Source organism: Triturus cristatus, chromosome 3_2 (genome assembly GCF_964204655.1).
Source record: "Triturus cristatus chromosome 3_2, aTriCri1.1, whole genome shotgun sequence".
Classification (NCBI taxonomy): Eukaryota; Metazoa; Chordata; class Amphibia; order Caudata; family Salamandridae; genus Triturus; species Triturus cristatus.
In genome coordinates, this window is record NC_140584.1 from 892,579,752 (window position 1) to 892,601,448 (window position 21,697).

Below are 21,697 nucleotides of genomic sequence, written 5' to 3' on the forward strand. Positions count from 1 at the left end.
CTCATTGAGCTCTGATAACAGGTACAGTTTCTGATTAGAGAGGTGTTTCCCAAGCGATGTAACAGCACAGGGAGAGTGAGGTAAGTGAGTGAGAAGTGTGCCAGTACTATACAATATACACATCAATAGTGACTGTGGAGGTTGCCCAGTTTTTAATCTAGAGTTGCAGTCTTCTGAATTGCATATACACAGTATAGTATGATAGTGTCAATGTTGCGACCATTTAGTGTTGTTTGTACAGGGTCATCATCAAGAGGACAGAGAATAGGAAACACCCACTGGAAAGTGTTCATGCAGTAAATGCCCAACATTACATTCTAGAATGGGTCCACATATCATAGGTCACGAAACCTAAAAACAGATAAGACCCTCCTATAAATAGGGGAAGGGTCCATTAATGGTCCACAGCTGTGGAATAACTACCAGAATGTAGGTTGGCTTCTAAATGGATAGCAAACATCTGTTGGTTGCTATGATTGCAAAATATGGTATATGGTTTCTGAGAAGGTACCTGTCCAGAACATGGGCACGCGTTGCACCCCTACACCGTCTGCTGATATTTAATTGACGTTTTATTCTAAGCATAGACTTGGGGAAATATTAAAGATTATTCAACCATACCATGGTTCTAAATGGTTCAGCCACCAACCCATCTCCACCTGGATTTCTTGTCTAATCTACCTGCATAAGTGAGACCTTTCCGAAGGGGTCTAATTTGTAATCACTGCTGACCATGATAGTGAAGTAGACTAGTGGACCCAGAAAGACGGCCTGTATCAAAGATGCCCAGAAGTTGGCAATTTTTGGTAGATGTCCGTGTGTTATATGGGATGATAACATTACTATTCTGAGTTCTTAAATTATTTAATTTATTTTGAATTCTGTTAGCTGTAGTATTTCCCTCTCTGAACCCGCCCTTACCCTAGGAAAAACATCTGCTAGGATAGAATCAGAGATAGATGAATTTTCCCAATTGATAATGAAAGCAAGACTTTGAAGATGTTCTTTTGCTGACTGAATCTGAAAGACCAAGGTAAACCAATGGCAGGCGAGAAAGATAATGTCTTGATATATAAGAGGTTTGAAAGCCTGAGGCCAGAGAGTGGCCAGTACTAGTTTTAGAAGCTTGGTAAAAAGCGAAATGTAAGGGGCAGAAACCTGAACACCTGTAATTGACAGACTAAGGTCAAGAGATAAGTGACTTTCATATCTAGATGTTTTCTGGGAGCAGAACATCTTTAAGTTGGATGAGAGTCTCCATCTTGAAGTAGCAATATAAAACAAAAAAGTTGAATTTTCTTATCTATGTAACAAAACAAAACATTTTGTTTTTGTCTTTTACTGAAAATAAGTTCCTTACAAAACTATCTAAATGAAAAGAACATCTCGGTTTGACTCCACAGCTGACATTAACTTTGACTTTTCTGAAGAACAAAGAGGGGCCTGGGAAAACATGTCAGAAAAGGCATTGAATTGAATTCTATGGCGAAGCCCTGGACTATTTATAAGATCCAAGGATCTGCTGAAATCAGTTGCCAATAAGAAAGGACACAAGCAATTCTACCTGCTACCTCATAATGGCTTTGCGTGGCCTTGTAAATATGGGCCGGCACACTGCGCCTCCGGAGCATCCCAAAAGTGACACTCCAGTGGCATATAAGTGCAGCAGGGTCATTGTAATTATACCCCACAGTACGTATCATATCAGTGATATGAGCAGCAGGAAAAGAGAATGTCACTACTACAGGGGACCCCATCATAGACTCGGGTTGGGTCTTGCTTCTTTTGTAGTTTTTTTTCCGAAGCCTCATCGGAAATGAAGTTTATTGTCTTTCTATAGTTATTAAAAAAAAGTGGCAAGATTAGAAGCATAATCGGGGGTTTCCGTCTTTCCATAGAAATATCTTCATGACTACACTTACGATGATGAAGGCATGTATCTGAGGTGCCAGTTAATTTCTGTGGTATCCCATTGCAACCATTGGGAATTCTTATAATGCTCTTCTCTGTCTCTTTGTATGAAAACTCTATTTGATCAGTTGCTTGTTAGTCTCCCGATGGATGGGACGTTTGTATATCCTGTAACTTCTTCAATAAAGAAGCTAACTACCAACTCCTGGGGTATACGTGTGTGACTTCTCTACACTGGTGACAAGTTAGAGGAACAAGGACCCTGCTCCATATTTAGACAGATATGAGGATCATAGAAAAAACGTCCCAACATACACTAAGTTCTACTTCTATTAGAAAGGTACTGTGCTATTTTGAGTGAGCCTGTATAGCTCTGACTTTAAGTTTGAGAGGACCCTGTTTCTGGTATCTTTTGATGTACTTTGCTCACGAGAATCGGCGCATGCCTGCAAGTGATAACCCTCACCTTGCGTCATTGAGTACTCTCACTTGGCAGCGATTGCGTGCTGCACTTAATTCGGTGTCCTCTAAAAGCTGAAGGAAGCACGTCACACGCCGGAAGTCAGGTAAAGTGGAGCACGCCTTATGACACATCTTAGGCACATGCGCTTTGGTCAGCCATGGGCTAGTTTTCCTGACAATGCCTGACTCTTTTGTGTACGTCGTTTCTCACCATGCGTCCATCACGAAGCGTCTGTCATGGATTAGGGCAGGTTCGCTTTCGTCAAGCACGTTTTGGTTTCAATGCCAACACCTGACTCCTTTGTGTTCATCGGTGTTTTCTACACTGTGAAGTTTGACATTCCCCGGATTCACTGTATACCAAGGGTTACCAAGCCACGGAAGGACACCACAAACTCGTTACTTTCTGATGTGTGTATATTTTCTTGTGTTTCTTCTCCTTATTACTTTGGTTAGATAATCTGCGGAGTTTACAGTGGTGTTTGGGTGCGACTGTCGCACACCAGTGAGCTAGTCTCAGGTGTGATATCGCACACCGGGGCAAGGAAAACAAAGGGGTTGCTCATCAGTGCGAAAGGCAGTGACTCCGTTTATTGAAATAACTTTCCTAGAAACTTTCCTTTTCTCCATTCCAGGGCTCTTGTCACTCCTACTATGGGGCCGATTCCGATACTGGAAAAAATTTCCCCGTACGAATCGTATCCGAATTTTTTTCCGTACGAATCGAACAAATACCGTACAAACTGGCAAGTACCATTCGTATGGGAAAAACTCCATAAGAATCGTATTGGGAAAATTCCCCCACACATCCTCGGGTCGGAAAACGTTTCCGACACGTCCCCGGACGATTTTACGTACAAATGTGAAAACTCAAGTCCGAGCGCGCAAGTACGATCCGTACCGGGCGTCCGATGTTACAACTGCATGGAAAAAACACCGTACGGACCGAACTCCCATAGCAACCATGGAGACATGTGCCCGCATACGCGCCGAACCCCCCCCAGCCCCCGTATGTACGCGCCGAACCCCCCCCAGCCCCCGTATGTACGCGCCGAACCCCCCCCCGTGTATGTACGGACCGTACACCCAGCTGTGTATGTACGGACCATACCCCCACCCGTGTATGTACGGAGCGGACCCCCAGCCCCCCTGTGTATGTACGGACCGTACCCCCACCCGTGTATGTACGGAGCAGACCCCCAGCACGTAGCGGGGGGGTTCGCTGGGGGGCTGGGGGTACGGTCCGTATATACACGGGTGGGGGTACGGTCCGTACATACACGGGGGGCTGGGGGTACGGTCCGTACATACACGGGTGGGGGTACGGTCCGTACATACACGGGGGCTGGGGGTACGGTGCGTACATACACGGGGGTACGGTCCGTACATACACGGGGGGTACGGTCCGTACATACAAGGGGGGGGCTGGGGGTTCGGCGCGTACATACGGGGGCTGGGGGTGGGTACGGCGCGTACCGGGCCCCCTATTCCGCTGGCATCGCGGCATACTTAGCTTTTCCGGCACTTTTTGGGTGCCGTAAAAATATTGCCGTCCGGACTGCTGTGGGTACGAATCGTACTTGCTGGTGCGTAAAAACAAGCCTACCTCCGTCCGGACATCACGTCCGGATCTCATTCGTATGTATTTTTCAGTCGGTCGGTGTTTTTTCCGACTCGTACGGAAATGGTATTTTCCGTACGAATCGTACTTGCAAGTTTGTAGGGTTTTTTTCCCGGGTACGAGTCGGACGGAGAAAACGCTCCGACCGACGGTTCGTACCCGGCTTTTCCAGGATCGGAATCGGCACCTATGTGTCTTCCTCGTGTGTTTTTAGTATAATTACTGTATATGCACATATGGCTTAGCTCATGTCATATTGCATATCTGTATATCCTTCTCTAGGATCGTGTGCAGTGTCTACATCGGTGACAACCATACAGAATATTAATCCGCCACCATTCTTTCTATCTTTTCCTGGTGAACCAAACATTTGTTGGTCCAAGTGGAAAAAAGTGTTCCTAAACTATGCTTGTGTGTGTGGGGTATCCTTAAGTGCAGAAAGAAAGTCAGACTTGCTGATGCACTGTTTAGGGCCAGAGGGCCAGGAAGTATTTGAGCATCTTCCTGCTCTTGGCGGGAGTGAGTCAGAGGATATGAATGAATTTGACGTGTGTTTGAAAAAGTTGGACAACCATTACTTACCGGAGGTGAGTACTGTATTGGAAAGGTACCACTTTGGGAAGAGATTCTAAAAGTCTCAAGAGTCGGTTGAAGTATATGTGACGGAACTTCACAAGTTGGGGACCAAATGTAAATTTGAAGGATTCTTAGAGAAGAGGATCGGGATTAGTTCATGTTGGGGTGTAATATAGAAAAAACAAAGAAAGAATTGTGGCAGAAAGATGATCCTAAATTAGATGAGGTGGTTAAGATTGCTAAAAGGATGGAACACTCCCTTGCGTGTGTAGATATTATAAAGAAAGAGAATGGCCTCACGACTGAGAAGGTGCAGAGTGTGAACAAGACTGTCTCTAAACATGCCGAACACGTGAACCCTAGTATCCCTGTACGTAATGTCAAAAAAGGATTTGAATGCAGGTGTTTTCGATGTGATATGATTGGGCATTTGGCAAATTATAAGAGTTGCCCTGCTCTGTCTTTTAAATGCCATACTTGTGATAAAGTGGGGCATCTAGCCAAAGTTTGTAGGTCCCCAAAGGGAAAAAAAGACAAGCAAGTGTAAGATATCATCCTAGATTATAAGAGTGATTGTGAGTTTGATTAACTGCACTGTGGTGAAGTGGTACTTCAGGTTGAACAAAATAAAAGCAAGAGTCTTATTGATGGTGTCAAAGTTAATGGATATAGTGTTAAAATGCTATTTGATTCAGGGGCAAAAATTACTCTTGTTCCAAGAGACTTTTTCGACAAGACTTTGAAAGGTACGGTTCAAGCCTGACATCAAGCCCCTGGCACACGGGGCCAACCAATATAACATTTTGTCTACTTTGTGGGTGACATGGATTATAAGGGCAGGTTCACAGCATGTAAAATTTACATTTCTTGAAGAGGTGATAGCATAATCAGCTGGGTTCATCAGGGCGATCTGGGTGTAATCTTAGTTCCTGTGGGGGAACTGTGCATAGTCCTCAAGGATGTTGATACTGCTAAGATTTCTGTAGATACCATCTCTTGTGTTTCTAATAAAGGTGAGGATGACCGAGACTTAAGCTGTGAGTTCAAACAAGTGTTCGATGAGAAGCTGAAGTGTCTCTCAGATTACACTCATAAAATCACACTTAAAAGGCATACTGTCCCAGTCTGATGCAAAGTGCGGGGTGTGGCCTTAGCCTTGAGTGAGTCTATGTGCACAAAACTCAAGGCGTTAAATGACAAGGGTATAATTGTAGAGACCGAGGCTACTGAATGAGTGGGGCAGTGGCAATTACAAGAAAAAGTGTCCAGTCCCGAGCACAGCTGTATCTGCGATTCACAATGTATTGGCTGGTAATCCATGTTTATGACAACAAATGTTATTGTAATTGCCACTGCCCTACTTACATGTTGTACCTTGAGTTAAACGGTATGAAAACTTCAACAAGCACACACGCAGGAAGCTACATCCTGAGGAACAGACTAAAGAACTGTGGTTGTATTATCTTCGGATGATATATTTATGTGGCTCAAGAACTTTGAGAAATGTATTAAGGACTCCATTCTACGTGTTATTAATATTGAAACTGTCTATTTTACATCATCAGCTTTATGTAACATCAGAGGGAGGGCAGAGTATTCAAATTTTATTGCCTAATGAATAATGTGATAGAAATTCTCGAATGTGTACAGGTAGCGGGTCCAGATCATGTTTACATTTCAGTAAGCTCCAGCAGTGCATGATGGGCACGGTAGTTTTTTGGGATTAACATCATGAATGCGGGACAAGCGCGATTGGTTGAGAGGGAAGGGTGGACCTATGGTTTGGGCATTTAAAGAGGGTGGAGATCATTGAATACGCGCTGTTTTCGCAGAGAAGGATTCATGGAAACAGATTTGGCCTTAAGAATTGTTCAGGTATGAGGGGCACCAAGGTGTTTTGTGACGCGAGAGAGAGGGTATTGGGCAAATGAGGTGTCCAGGCATTGGGGTGGTTACCTGTTAATAGTAATTGTCAAATGAGGTTTGGTGATTTAACATGGTAGAGGTTAGTTTAGGCATCTATTGATGATAGAGGGAAAACACTGTACTGGGCAGATAATCAAGTTCATGCGTTACACGTTAAAACATTGTTTTGTAATGGGGCCACAGATAATCATGAATTTAACACTAATGTTCTTTTATAAGGCCCAAAATGCATTGGGTTTTATATGCTGAGAGTTCGGGATGTATGGCGTGTTTTCCTGCATGCTCGGAAGTAAGGCCCGGTCAGGCATGTCCGCAGCCTGAGAAACTGTTTTAAAACGCCCCTGCACCCTACGTGTGAGGATACGACTAAAAGCAACGTAGGAAATGTCCTTGGAATATCTTTGTATTATTTTCGTCATAAACATAGATTACCAGCCAATACATTGTGAATCACGGATATAGCTGTGCTTGGGACTGGAGTGAAATCTCAAATAGTATAAAAGCATTTTGAGATTAGAAATGGTTGAAAAAAGTTGGTAAATTCGAAGTTTGCATGGAGCTACGTACATTTTCCTGAGTTACAAGTGGCCCCCCCTTGATCCTCTGACTTTCCTTATTAAAAGTAAGAGTTGGAGGGATTTTTAGTTCCGCTGGCAGAATTCGAGCAATTTGGCAATTTCGTGTTATTCTTGTAATGCGGAATTACTAATAAATTCCGCTGATCCGCCTGAAAAATTAATCTGCAGTGTCTGGTTTTTAAACAGGGCTGGTAGAGGGAGCAATCCCTCTATATTTAAAAACCATTACAGATTAAAGTTTAATCTGCAGTGATTTTTAAACATAGAGGGACAGCATCCTCTTCTGGCCCTGTTTAAAAACAACTGACCTAATCTGACTAGAATACTCATAGCCTGAGGGCAGGGGACTCACAGCGGTAGTTTTCAATAGTCCCGGGGCTTGAGTAAGCATACTCCATTGCAGTTAATTGCTGTTTTTTGCTACCAAACCAGGTGCGAGGGGGCACAATTTCCTTTCTTGCATGAGGGTGTAATGCACCCCACTGACGTAACGAAACTCGAGAGGGCCTCCCTGCAAGGCACGTGGAGGGGCCCCATCCGGGCTCAATCAGGAGCTCTGCTGCCAGAGTGCTGTGCTGAGGGGGCCCTCTGGAGCTTGGGGGCCCCCACACCACGGGGGCTGTGGGGGCCTGTGTTACGCCCCTGATGCACCCTTGCTACACCACTCAAGGGACCCTGAGATCCTTTGCCACCTCAAGAAATGTCAACTAGGTGTTCCTGAAAGTATAGTGCCCCACAGGTATAGCTTTACTGAAGGATTTTACATAAACAATATACAAATGGAAGTGCTGGAGATACTTGGTCCATTTCTTTAGGAGTTGGAACTGAGACCTGGAGTGCAGTACTAGGTACGGCGTGCACACCGAATACGTAATTTATGACTGTTATCAATTGAATGTCCCAGACTCTTGTTTGACATACAAGTGGGGCAAGCTGCATGCCATGCTTTTCCCTAATTCACACTGCTATCAATGGGACTGTCTTAATACTATGACAAGTTTTTTCGTTTACAAACTTCCTGTACTCCTTTATTCCCCTCTTACCACACCCCAATGCTGCAAATTTTGTTTACCGTTCACACTTGTATACTATTATTTGCTAAATATATAGGTTGATTGATTTTTGTATCCTACTGTGCTTATATTAAGTGAGGTTTCTGTCACAAAGTCTAACAAACTATATTAAGTAGAATGAGAGAATTTGGGGTTAACCATGTTTTGTCTCTTCGTGTTTGCAGGCCAAGGCCAGTCATTGAGGTGAACATCAGCCAAGCGTTGAACAAGAACAGAGAGATCCAATACGAGTTTAACGTGGGTGCCCTCAAACCATAGGGTCTCCCTGGTCTTTTGTGTGAAGGTGGATCTGTCCTCATAAGCTTCTTTTCTCTTGTAGATTAATGGAGAGAACCAGTACGGCGCTCAATTGGAATTAACAGTTTGGATTCCTGTTATGATAAAAGGCATCAAAGTCACAGTACTAAAGGAAGTGCAGTCAACCCAGGTACACATTTCCATTCTCTGTTGCTGAAACAGGATGCTGGCTTATGCATTGCAACATCCCTGCTTAGGCACTGCTGGGAGTAGGGTTTACTATCATGATAACTAGAACACCAATGAAGTTGGGCTTTAAGATATGTCACTCAAGAGTTGGCATCAGTAGCCAATATGGAGGCCCTTCTACTTTTTGCTAACGATAATGGGCTACATGTATCAAAATTGTAAATTGTGAATACCTAATTGCGAATTCCTGAGAATCGCAATAGAAGGTAATCACGATTTACAATTTATAAAACTCAAAGAGTTTCAGAAAGCGATTGCTAGGGATTAGCAAATCGCTCTACCTCATTAATAATAATGAGGTTGATCACAATTTGCGACCTCATAGGAATCGCAAAAATCAAGGGGATGGTGGCCTGCTGAGGACCACCATGTCCGTGATTGCGCTAAAGAAAAGCAGTCTTTTTTTCTTGTAAAGCACCCAAACGAGATGCCTTACAAAAAGGAAAATTAAAGTTTTCTTGTCTTTTTTGAAGATTAGGCAGTGGTCTGTGGAACCACTGCTGTCTCTTAAAAAAAATTGTAACAAACATTCACAAAGGGGAAGGGGTCCCTTAGGGACCCCTTCCGATTTGCGAATGGGTTACCACCTACTTAAAGTAGGTGGTAAAATGCAAATGTTTTGATATCGCATCTCGGTCACAAAACATTCCTACATACTGATGCGATTTGGTATAAGGAAAGGACGCCCTTAACACGCCCCTTCCTAATAGCGAAACACAAACCCATTTTACAATGCGGTAACAGGTTACCAAATCGCAAAATAGGGTTTGCTGCATCTGTAAAGCATTTTTTGCATTTGCAAACGGGCCTATTCTGCTAATCAGCCCGTTTGCGAAGGCAAAAATGTTTGATGCACGTGCCCCAATGTCTGATAAAATTGTACAGCTTTCATGCAATTGTAAATGATCAACTGGTTATAGAGAAAGCATCTTAGTGGTGGTGATTATCAGGCCAAGCAAATTAGCAATTATTTATATGTTTTCAGGACAGGAATATGTATTAGGCAACTCTTTTGGTCATCTTATTTCATACAACCCTAAAGTTTAAACATGGCCACAACGGTGATGCCTACTAATGTTGATCAATCTAGTTTTTAACATATCTACATAAACATACATGCCCAGATGTATGAAGCCATTTAGCATTTCTTGGTGGCCGAAATAGTTTAACGGGCGGCCCATTAAGAAATGCTAAATGGCCTTTTCAAATGTACAAAGTGCCAAAACCAGTTGCAATTTGTGATTTCCACCCAGTAGCATTCTCAAATTGCGACCGTGATTTATAAATCGCAAATTGCGATTCCTATAGCACATGTATGTAGCATTTCCTCAATGCGAATAGGGCATTTAGGCAATGCCATTACCATTGACTTGGTAACCATGTGCAACATTTAAAAATGCATTTAAAATTGCATTTTTTTAATGTGACATGAAGCGCACATATTTCCCTAGGGCATATGTGCGGTAGGAAATTTGGGGTGCCTCCATGGGGTCCTTAAACCCAGAGGCACCCTTGGCTTTGCATTTCTTAAATTGCAATTTCCTATTAGGAAATCTCAATTTAGGAAATGCAAACCATTTCCTATTTTGCCCGTAGGCCGGAAAGCAATGGCATTTCCTATTTGCGATTCCCTAATAGCGATTCCTACTTTGTAGGAATCGCTATTAGGGAATCGCAAATTTACTACATATCCTTTTGCATTCCTTAAACAGCTATTCCTATGGAGTCGCTATATAAGAAATGCAAACGGAAAGCTTTGTGCATCTGGGCCACAGTGTCAAATTTACAAACTTTTGGTGCAATGCAAACCATCATCAACCAAAGGTGCATTGTTGCGTTGCGTCTAAGGGACAGAGATAAGCAGTGTCATATCTACTAAGATATAGTGCTGTTTGTCTCTCCCCCAGCGTTGAGGCTCTTTAGGTTGCCATATAATAAAGCACACGCCATTGTTCCATAGCACGAGGGTGTGTGCGTTCTGTCCAGCATAGTTTTTGTACTGGATGAATACCCTTCCAGTACAAAAACTATGCTTTGACATCAAGGAGACGTAATTATTGGGCACATGTCCCTGTTTACATATATATTAGTAGATAACGGTTTGCATCAATAAGTATTGATGGTTTCATGTGACCGCTCGTGCACCACCCAGGTCCCTTGAAACAAAGAAGAGTAAAGTAGCCCATAGCACTACTTTGCTTTACTATAGGCAATGTTCTAACGCAAATCAAGGTTTGCATTAAAAATGTAATCGTAACACACTTTGTGTTTCGTTTGCGTCACCTTTGTAAATTTCCCCCTAATTTTCTGCTGTCTTACCTTGTCAGATTTCCATTGCGAATTCCAACAAAAAATGTTACGCCAAATCCGTACAGTACATTGACAGATAAAGACCTTATTGTTATTATATGATGTCCTGGATTTTGTCTGTTCAAACCAATAATGTCATCACCTATGTGATATCTGGTTCTTGCAGGGGGAACCTGGAATGTTGTTACATGATATAATTATCATTCTCATGAGGACAGTGTCTAGAGATCTCTATCAAAATCAACCAATGTCTGCTAAAATGGAAAAGAAAACTTTTATGTAATATTATATTACCCCCAGGTCCCTCCTGTCCTCGTCCCATTCATTACAAAGTAGAGATAACCATCTCCCACCAGAAAAAAGAAGAGAGGAATGCTGGGACCCTAACTCCAGCCCCTCCCACTGTGAGTACATAAGCGGTACTCACACAGCATTCCGCCTGTTCTTTTTTTCTGTCTGTCGACAGAATAGGGATGAGGTGCTGGTGCTGCTCCTGCTGGGCTGGAGTGGCGTTTCTTCTTCCACACCCCGTCCAGCTGCCTGGCTGTGTGGACGGGGTGTCTGCTGGTCTGCCTCCAGGCTTGCTGGGCTTGCTGGGAGGCTTGGATGATTCCCGGCCGGCTCTTGCATGCTTTGCTGCTGGTGCGCCGACCTCTTGTTTCCTTCCGGGTTGCTTGGCGCATCTTCCTATGGCCTGGATGGGTGGATGGCGTGCCACAAACGCTGTTTTTCTTGCCTTCCTGCTTCCTCCTGCACTGCGTGGATTGTTGGGTCTGACTTGCGGAGGGGCGGAGTGCCTTGTTCCTGTCTCCGGGCCCCGTTCTCCGGTGAGGACCACGTAGCGCGGTCTCGTTTTCTTCCTGCTGCTCCATGCGGTATTTGTCTGCACGCCTGGGTTGCAGCTTGCCTCCTGCCGCTGTGCTGGTGGGGGATTTGGTCTCAGCTCTCTCTTCCTCACACACAATTCTTGAAAAAGCATGAGGTAGCCTGGAGATGCCAGAGATTGATCCCGGGGCCTCCTACATGTGAAGCGTGCGCTCTACTACTGAGCTAGTTCCCCACTATTATGTGTGCTCCTTGGTCTGGTTGTGGAAGTTGGGGTGGGGGGCTTTGTTTGCGGTCTGCCGGTCCCCTCCCCGGCGTGTGCCTCATTGCATTCCTGCATTCTCTGGCTGCCGGCTGTGGATGGTGTTCTCTGTGCCGGTGCAGTGGGGCCTTGGTCCTGTGCCCCTTGTCACGGTGACTATGAAGCCTGATGTGTGCTGGTTGGCTTGCATGCCGCTTGAGGCCCCGCTTGGTGGCCTGCCTTCTTTGGTATTCAGCTTTCGGGGCATTTTGGGGCCAGCATTCTCACACTCTGCTTCTTTTCTGGGGTGCTGAGTGTGGCCTCACTTGGGGCCTCTTGGGCCGAAGTTCCTGGTTGCGGGGTTGGGTGAGAGGAGTCTGGGTGTCTGTCTGTGCTGGTTTCCATGGCTCCCGTTCCCACTGTCTCCTTTTTGTTTTTGCTCCTGGAGTACTCCCCCCTTGGTCCTGTTCTGGTCACGTCCTGGGCCTTGCGGCACCTTGCTTTTGGCACTGCCGCCTGCGTTCCAGTGGCGTGCTCCCTCCCGGTGAGCGTGGGGCTCATGTCATCCGTGGGGTTGGGGTACCTGGTTGGGTCTCGGTTTTTGGCTCTTATCTCAGTGTTCTGGCCTGGTCGTGGGCTGTCTCCTCGCCTGCCTCCTCGGGCGTGTTGGTCTCGGCTGTGTTCATGCTTGTGTTGGCTCTGGGTGCCAGTGTTGTCCTCCGGGGTCCACCTCCTCATGTGGGGCTCTGGTTGGTTTGTTTCTTTGGCCCTATATTTGGGGCCTGCGGTTGTGCTGCCCTGTGGGGGAGGGTGCTGCTCTTTCCTCGCGTTGCGGCCCTCTTCCGTTGGTTTGGGACTCTTTACCCCTACTTTGGGTGCTGCTGTGTATTCTGGCTGCAGTGGTGGCTTTTACTGTTGCGGCGTCTGGCTCCTGTTTGTGGTGGGGCTCGGTTGTTCCTGTGGACTGCTCTCATCCTCTCTCCGTGCCTTGCTTTGCCTGCCTTCTGTCATGCTTCTGGTGCTCCGGTGTGGAGCTTTAGTTGTCTTCTGTGCCTGCTTTTGGCCTCCGGCCTTTCCTCCCTTGTCGCCCCTGCTCTGATTTGCTGTATAGGGTTGTGCTGGTTGGGCCTGTTTAATACATGGGCCTGTCCTGTTTGGCCGGGGTCGGTGGGTGTTCACCTGGGGTTCCCCTGTCGATTGGGTTGTTCCCCCTGCGGTGGCTCCTTGGTTAGGGTTTTTTCTAGCTTTGTCCCTCCGTTGTACCTTGTTCCCTGCCCTAGGGATAGGTTGGCCCTGGTTTATCCCTGGTTTGGGGTCTGCCTGTGTGTCCGGGTGCTGTCTGCTCTGAGTTTCCCGTGCGCTTGCTTGAGGCTCTTCTGGCTGGTTTCGGCTGTGCTGTGGGTTTGTGCCTGCTCTGGTGTGTATTTCGCCTGGCGTTGCCCCCCCTGGTTTCTGGTGTCAGTGTCTTGGCTTGCGTGGTGTCCGTTTATTGGGTGGCTGGTCACTCTGCTGTCAGGTTCCCGAACTTGTTGGGGGTGTGGTGTTCCGGCCGTTATGGCCTCTTGGTTGCGGCGGGGCCTGTCTTGGCCTGTCCGTCTGCTCCTGTCTTCCTGTGTGGCCCTGTGGGCCTGCTACCTTTGTGGGTGTTTGTTGGGCGGTGCCTCCCCTCCCCCTGTCGGGGTGGGGTGGTCTCAGGGTGTTTGTCTTGTCTCGGCGCCTGCCCGCTGGCCTGGCTGCTGGTTTGCCGGGGTCTGAGGCTGTGTTTTGGGGGGGGAGCCTTGTGCTTTTTTCATTCTGTTCCTGGGCTCTTGTCTCTCGGGCTGCCTCGCCAGTTGTATTCTCCCCAGGGCTGCTTGCTCCCCGGCTTCGGGTTGTGTCTGGTGGGCCTGCTTGTGGCTCTTTCTCGCCTTTGGCCTCTTCCGGTCTCTGTTCCCATGAGGAGCGGTGGGGGTCGAGTGTCCTCCATGGGTGCTGGGCTCCAGGTCTGGTTCTGGGCTTGTGTCTGCTGCCTCTGTTTTGGGCCTGCCTGTTGTGTTCCTGCCCTGGGCTATTGCCTTGTTGGGTTTTGATCCTGAGTGGTCCAGCGGTTCTGTGCTAGGGGTTTCTGTTGCCCTCCCTGCCCTTAGCCTTTGCCTGTGTGTTACTGGCTTTGGGCCTTCCCCGGGCATGGGTTGGGCACTGGGTCTTTTGGTTCGGGCGCGTTGCTTGGCTTTGGCCCTGGCTTCCCATCTGCTTGGCGCTCGGTTGCCTTGGTTCTGCCCTAGGAGTTTTCTCCCCTGCTCCGGCCCTCCCTTGGTGTGTTGTTGGGCTGTGGAGTTTGTGGGCCAGGGCGGTCTGCTTGGCTTCCGCCCTGGCTTCTGTTGCCTCTCTGACTTGGCTGGTTTTGGGGATTTGTTGCCTCCCCTTTGGTTTGGGGGTTTTGGGGTTGTGGCCGTTGGCCCTGTCCCACTCCTTCCGGGCTTGTGTGGGTTCCGGGTTGTTGGTCCCCGGTCTTGTGCTGGCCTGCCTGTTTGGGCACCTGTCTGCCTGGTCTCTTTGGAAGCATCTCTGGCTGGCTTGTTCTTCTGCTGTTTTCTGTTTGCTTTCATCTTGTGGCCTTAGGGGTTGTCTTCCCTGCCCGGGTTGTTCAGGCGTGGCTTGTCGGGCCCAAGTTTAGTTTTGGTCCTTGTTCACTGTAGGGCATTGGGTCTCCTTGGTTTCTGGTCTCTTGCTCTTCCCCTGCCCTATTTCGGTTTCGTTGGGGTCTTGCTGTTGGGTCCTTCTGGTTGGTCTTTTGATCTTTCTGCTGTGGGCTTTGTGGGACGGCATTCCGGGGGTTGTGTTTCTGTTTCCCAGGCTCCTTGTGTGTCTCTTGGCTTGTTCCTGGGCTCTCACTTTGGCTCCTCCTCCCTGGCTGGGTGCTTGTGGGTTGGCGGCTCTGGTGGTTGGTGCTGGCCTTTATTTCCAGGGGCCTGGTCCTCCTCTGTGGTGTTTTGGGGGCTTTGTCTTCTGGGTTCTCTGGGGGCCTGGTCCTTCTGGTTGGGGGGCTGGTGCCTGGTCAGTGCTCCCCCCCCCTTCCTGGTTTGGTCTGGGTGGTCCTGCCCTTGGTTGGTTCTTGGGTCTGTGCCCTTGCCCTGTTGCTGTCCAGTGGTGTTGGGTTTGTCCTGTGGTTGGCCCTTTTTTACCTTTGTGCCTGGTTGTGGCGGGGACTGTGGGGTCTTCCTTTCTTCCCCTTTCCTTTGTGGGGTTGCTCCCTTTGGCTGTCGGGGCTTTCCTTCTTTTCTTGCTGGGGGCTCGCTCTGTGTCTGGGTTGCTGCCGGGTTCGGTGTGTCTGCCTTGTGGTGCATGTGGTTGTCGGCCTTTTTGGTCGGGTGGGCTCCCTTGGTTGTGTCCTGTTGGGGATTCGTCTTCTTTAGCCCGCTGCGTTACGGAATATTAATGGCCTTGGCGCCTGTTTCTCTTCTGGGGCTTTTGCCTTTGTGGTCTATTTGGGGTGTTTCCTCTTTTTGGCTTCCCTTTTTTGGCTTGGTCGCCTTTTTGCTTCCTCCCCTCGGCTTGCTGGTTTGGAGTTTCCCTTTTGTTGGCCTGGGTTCTCTGTTTCCGTTTTTTCAGGTTGGCTGTCTCCTGGTTGTTGCTTTCGCCTTCGGTTTTCCATGGGCCCGGTTTCCGGACCTTGTTTGTGTCCCGGCTGGCCTGTGCTGGCTTGGTGGTCGGTGAGGCCACTGGGTTGTTTCTTTTTTGGTTGGCCTCCTCGCCTGTCCTTTGTTGTCAGTCCTCTGTGGGTGTTTTGTTTGGTTTGTTCTCTCCCTCCCTTGTTCTCTCGGTGGGGCTCCTGGTGTGTCCTGGCTGCCCTCTGTGGGTTGTCTTCCTCTTGATCGTCTACTGTGTGTTTTGTTGGGAGCGTCCCTGTTTTGGTGGGGTGCTTTCCTGTCTGGATGCTCTGCCTCTTGTTTCCTGGTGTTCTCTGTTTTTCTTTACGTGCGTGCTGCCTTGGTGTGGTTTCATGGGTGTGCTTGTGGGTTTTGGGAGGCCAGGTTTCTGCTTTGGTATTCTCCACTTTGTAATGTTTAGGACGAGGACAGGAGGGACCTGGGGGTAATGCTCTTTTACTTACCGGTAATCTTCAATACTCCGGGTCCCGTTATCCTCGTCCCATTCATACGCCCCACCCTCCCTCCCGGACGGCCGGCCTTCCTGCTGGGGGCTTGGTAGTTGAGGCGGAATGCTGGGTAAGTACTGCTTATGTACTCCCAGTGGGATGGGCTGGGATTAGGGTCCCAGCATTCCTCTCTTCTTTTTTTCTGTTGGGAGATGGTTATCTCCACTTTGTAATAAATGGGACAAGGACAACGGGAGCCGGAGTAATGAGGATTACCGGTAAATAATGGATCATTATTTATATTAATCATCCCTTTTCAATAAGACCTTTGTGTAATTCCATTTCAAGATGTTTTGGGGATGTTTATTGTTCCCCAGATTGCTCAGAATGCTCTTTTTTTGTCATTTTCCAGAATTCTACGCAGTGCAACATTACCGATGCAACTTTTTCCCGTTCAGACAAAAGTATTGATTCATCGGTAAGAACAATGTACACATAATTTTAATGCACAAATCTTACACTGAAGATGGCATTCATGCACAGGAAATACATAGTGACTCCATATTTACAGTGTAAAATAAGACACTGTATTAATTAGAAACTAAGCTGGTGTCCTTAGCTAGGTGGTGGAAAGGGCTTCTGGGGGGGATCACCCGGGTTTCAAGACCTTGTGGCTGGAGCAATTTTAAAGCTTGTGAGCTGAAGCAGGCACAGAATGTGTATGACTTTACTGTATCTGGAAACCACAAGGACATATGCTCCATGCTCACTCTCACGCAAAACACAGATTAATATTTGCTAACAGTAAATCCTTCTGTGTACAAAATACCATAATATGTAAAAACAACGGAAATGTCAGTCAACCTGGCTTCATATTAATGAAACAGAATAAATCTAAGCACGTTCATTAAACTCATGATACAACTTTTATATCCCTTGTATGCGGTTCAGTAGGAATAATATGCACTATCTGCCTCTTTTGTGAAGAAATACTAGATAAACTCCAAAAGTAAGCAGCGTTTCGAGAAAATGAAAAATAAAAGGCCAAGGAAGCAGATTAATATGAAAGTAACTGCTTCTGCCGAAAGCTGTGCCTTGCTGAACTATTTTTTCGTCTTTCCTCGAGCCCATAGGAGGGCTAGCTCGATATTTATGGCCTGCTCCCCAGAAATGTGCTGAACTGTGCTTTGAACTGGAGCACGCCCACTGATTTAAACACAATGGGGCAGATTTACAAGCCCCATGCGCCACATTTACGCCGTCACTGTGTCACTTCTGTGATGCAGCGGCTGCTTAAACCATGCGCCACGTTGCACCTTATTTACAGCGTGACGCATCTAGGGAGATGCGTCTCGTTGTGTAAAGCCCTGCTCCCCAGAAATGTGCTGAACTGTGCTTTGAACTGGAGCACGCCCACTGATTTAAACACAATGGGGCAGATTTACAAGCCCCATGCGCCACATTTACGCCGTCACTGTGTCACTTCTGTGATGCAGCGGCTGCTTAAACCATGCGCCACGTTGCACCTTATTTACAGCGTGACGCATCTAGGGAGATGCGTCTCGTTGTGTAAAGCCCTGCGCCACATGAAACCTGTGTTAGGTTTCATGTGGGAATTCCGGCGCAGGGTGGGCGTTCCGTCGCAGGAACGCCTCGTAAAAGTGACGCCGAAGTCACTTTTACGTCCATGCTGCGTCAAAACCCTGCGCCTGCTTAAAGCAGGCGTAAGGAGTGACGCAGCATAGGGCTTGCTGGAGCCGCGTTGCGCTTGCGACACAAGTCCAGCAATGCGCCGCCCTTACGCCACAGGATTCGACACGCATTGTAAATAAGGCGCATTTGTGGTGGCGCAGGGAGGAAATTGCGTGTGGTATCTTTTCTGGCGCATCCCTGCTGATTTACAGGGATGCGCCAGAAGTTGTAAATCTGCCCCAATGACAGTTATGGAAGTCTTTGACGACTAATTGCAGACAATTTGCCCCTATGCTGGTCTTAGATACTTTCAAAAGACGAACAACAGAACGTTTGTTTGCAGCACAGGAGTGGTGGCACCTGGGAAGCTTCCGGGATTGGCTGCTTCGTTCTGCTGCAATTGAAGAAGATTTTGCGAAATTAGACTTCACGTGCCAAATCAAACTTTGATTGAACGAGGAAAGTGATTTATTGCATGAATTGTTGGGAGGCTAAATAAATAACCTTTCGCCATACAAAACATCATTTTGTGCAGCTAGGCCTCCTCTGGCACAGATTTTTAACTTAGATGACTTTGGTTTTACTCTTTGGGTTCACTGCTGAATAGTTAAATTTAGAACCACCTTATAAGTTCCTTGGTGGGACAGGTGGTATTTAGCGCTCCCGATAAACTTTGATGTCCTGGGTTTGGAATTTTTCAGATGCAATAAATAACACCTATTCCAAGCATTTTCACTTTAATGGGGAATAACGTGTGGATGTTGGTGCTAACTTCACCCAAATCTGCATTTGTTTGTAAATACCAGACCGTTTTCCTCCATTAAATTTCGGGAGGTTTGCCATCCTGACATTTAACACTGGGGGGCAGATTTACTAAGATTTTACGCTGTGCTAGCATCATAAAAGGAACTCAAATCGGTGCAAAATCATTTTGTCTGATTTTAACAGGAAAGTAACACGAAGCTGCATATGCGCTGCTTTGTATTACTTAGCGCTAAGGGGCGTACCATGGGTGGAGCATGGGCGTTCCTATGCAACCACCCAAAGTTACTGATGCTAAACCCAATTCACTAAAGAAAGTAGAGTTTAGCGTCAGAAAATAGCGCACCCTTCAACCAGGTGCTATGATGAAGAAATACTTTGGTTTTCCTTCACTTTCCGACTTCGCATGTGTGCGGCACTTTACAGTGCACATACAAAGTGAGAAAAGGTTTAAAATTCGTCTAAGCATAGTATTTTGTACTGGAAGGATATCCTTCCAGTAAAAAACCTATGCTTCACTCACAGAGACACCCTTTCACTATGGTGCAAAGGTGCCTCCGTGGCACCGGCGCTAGGGAGGAGAGTCATATTTCAGTAAATTTGGCGCTCTCCTTCTCACACTGCATTCGCGGCTGCTGCACTGTGCGAGAAATGAGTAAATCTGGCCCCGGGTGTGAACAAACATCAGCTTGCGCAGGGATCGCAAATTACAAGGGCACTTGGAATCAGACCCTTTGTGTTATGAGACAACAGTGAACTAGGGGACGAAGATCACAAAAATATATATATATATATATATATAGATACCGTGAACCATCAACTGCTGATCTCCAGGACCAGAGAGGCAGGGGTATCAGGAACTGCGCTAATGTGGCTGGTGTCTTTTTTAGATCTCCGCTCATTTCAGGTCTTCGAGGACCACTCCATCTCCAAGAGTATGCCATTGAGGTGTGGGGTGCCGCAGGGCTCATCCCTAAGTCCCACTCTTTTCAACATTTAAATGAGCCCTTTGGCCAAAATTGTTGAACCCTTTGGCATACAAATTGATACATACGCTGACGATACCCAATTAATAGTTTCCCTTTATCAACCTGGAAACAAGCCAAACAACTTAGCGAATTGTTTGGAAAAAGTATCGGCGTGGATGGAGTGCTCCTTTTTACAACTAAATGGAGCAAAAACAGAGGTGATGTTTCTGTGGAGACCGTCTCCAGTAGGTTTCACCCCCCTATGGCCTAAATGCCTGGGAAGCATACCACCGCCCAAAGAACAAATAAAAGGTTTGGGAGTCTGGTTGGATCACAAGCTAGACATAAAGGTACAAGCCCAGAAGGTAGCAGGCAGCTGCTACAGATTACTTAGGGTGGTAAGGATAGTCCTACCCTTACTCCCATTTAGTGCAAAGAAACTGCTGGTCCAGGCTTTAATTCTTTCTCGCCTGGACTATGCAAATACACTTCATCTGGGCTCTCCGCGATCCACTATAAAAAGACTTCAGATGGTTCAGAATTGTGCAGCCAGACTGCTTCTTCATACTCCCCACAGAGAAGCGGCGCAAACATCTATAGCCTCTTTACATTGGCTGCCAATTGCAGAGAGGATTCAGTTCAAACCCCTCTGCATTACCCACAAGATTATGGCCTCCAAAACCCCACCAATTCTACAGTCTATCATTTCCCCTTACCATCCCAGCAGAGCTCTTCGCTCAGAAAACAAACGGATGGCCACAGTACCCAGAATTCACAGGGCCAGAAGTGGGGGTCGACGGTTCTCCTATATTGCCTCCAAGAGGTGGAATGCTCTTCCAGACCGTATTCGTTTGGAAGAAAAACACCTCGTTTTTCGCAGACAGTTAAAGACGTTTTTGTTCCCAACCATCTAAAACGCTCACTGATTAGGTCTGGTTCTCAGCGCTGGGAGGCCTTCGTGTGGCCATGCGCTTTATAAGTGCCATTCTCATTCTCTCATTCTCATATAATGCTATTGCACTGTCTGCCATGATGCACAATATATTGCGTGCTATATATTTGTCTTGAATCTTTGGCTGTGAAAGTGCCTCTATGGGAATCTAAGGAAGTAATCTTCAATAAATGTAGTTTTCTCCTTTAAAAAGCTGGCACTGTTTGGACTCGCCTTGATTCGTGGTCCGAGGTAAGGGAATAGGTAGGGGGAATTTTGGGAAAGTCTTACTATTGGTATTCCCATTGGGAGCTCACACTCATTTTTGACATTTAAGTTAGTGCTAACAGTACTGGAGTATGTGAGCCAGTTATTTGGGAAACACCCTCATACTTACAAATGGTGTAAGGGACGTATATCCCCACAAGAGGACATTTCCATGCCGACACTTAGCCTTAGGTTAGCTGCCTCTGTAGAACAGATCTCCGACGAGACAGATAAATGCAGTTTGAGTGCCGCGAGCCGTGTCTGTAGGTCAGTTGGTAATCTGTCTGGTGTTTTAATTCCAGCCCTGCAACACAGACACCTGTCAAGCCGTGAAGTGCACCATCGTGACCAGCAAGGAAGACATTATCGTGTTTACAGAGCTGGATTTAGAGGCTCTTCAGCAGGTACAGTGTGAATATCTAGTATTATAATATATCTGATATTATGCACCAATGTATAATCATAGCTGTTGCCACCACCTGATTCTTTGGCATTTCTTTTACCCTTACTTGTAAATTCAGAATAACGCTGCAAATTAATTCGTCAAAATAATGTCGATTTCAGAAGATTCTAGGGGGCATATTTACAAGCCTCTATCGCCACCACAGCGTCACTTTTAGTGACGTTGTAGTGGCGATAGGGGCTTTGCCTTATTTACAAGGCAACGTTAAGCCACTTAGGGTGGCTTAAAGCTGCCCTGTAAATAAGCCCCCTTTCACGCTACAGTTAGCGTGAATGGGGAGGGCACTGGGTATTGCGGTAGGCGTTCTACTGCAACATCCATTGATTTTGACATTGATTTTGACGCTACCCCTATTTACAAGGGTGCCGTAAATAGGCAAGAGTGCCAACATTAAGACCAGGAAAAACTTGGTCTTACACTGGCGAAACAAGGAGAAATGCTTTCCTTCTCCTTGTTTTTGCTGTTTCCATGTGTGCTGCCTCATGCAGCACACATAGCAACAGCAAATTGACATTGATTGGCATAAA

General features: G+C 46.7%; 1 protein-coding gene across 1 annotated transcript in view; it reads left to right on the plus strand.

Moving 5' to 3' along the window:
- ITGAE (integrin subunit alpha E) overlaps positions 1–21,697 on the plus strand; it is an 847,690-nt gene that overhangs the window by 735,287 nt on the left and 90,706 nt on the right. Inside the window, exons 26-29 of the mRNA XM_085649316.1 lie at positions 8,312–8,384; positions 8,467–8,574; positions 16,500–16,565; positions 21,010–21,111. Of these exons, the coding sequence (XP_085505442.1) occupies positions 8,312–8,384; positions 8,467–8,574; positions 16,500–16,565; positions 21,010–21,111 (349 nt within the window). The remainder of the gene's footprint in view (positions 1–8,311; positions 8,385–8,466; positions 8,575–16,499; positions 16,566–21,009; positions 21,112–21,697) is intronic.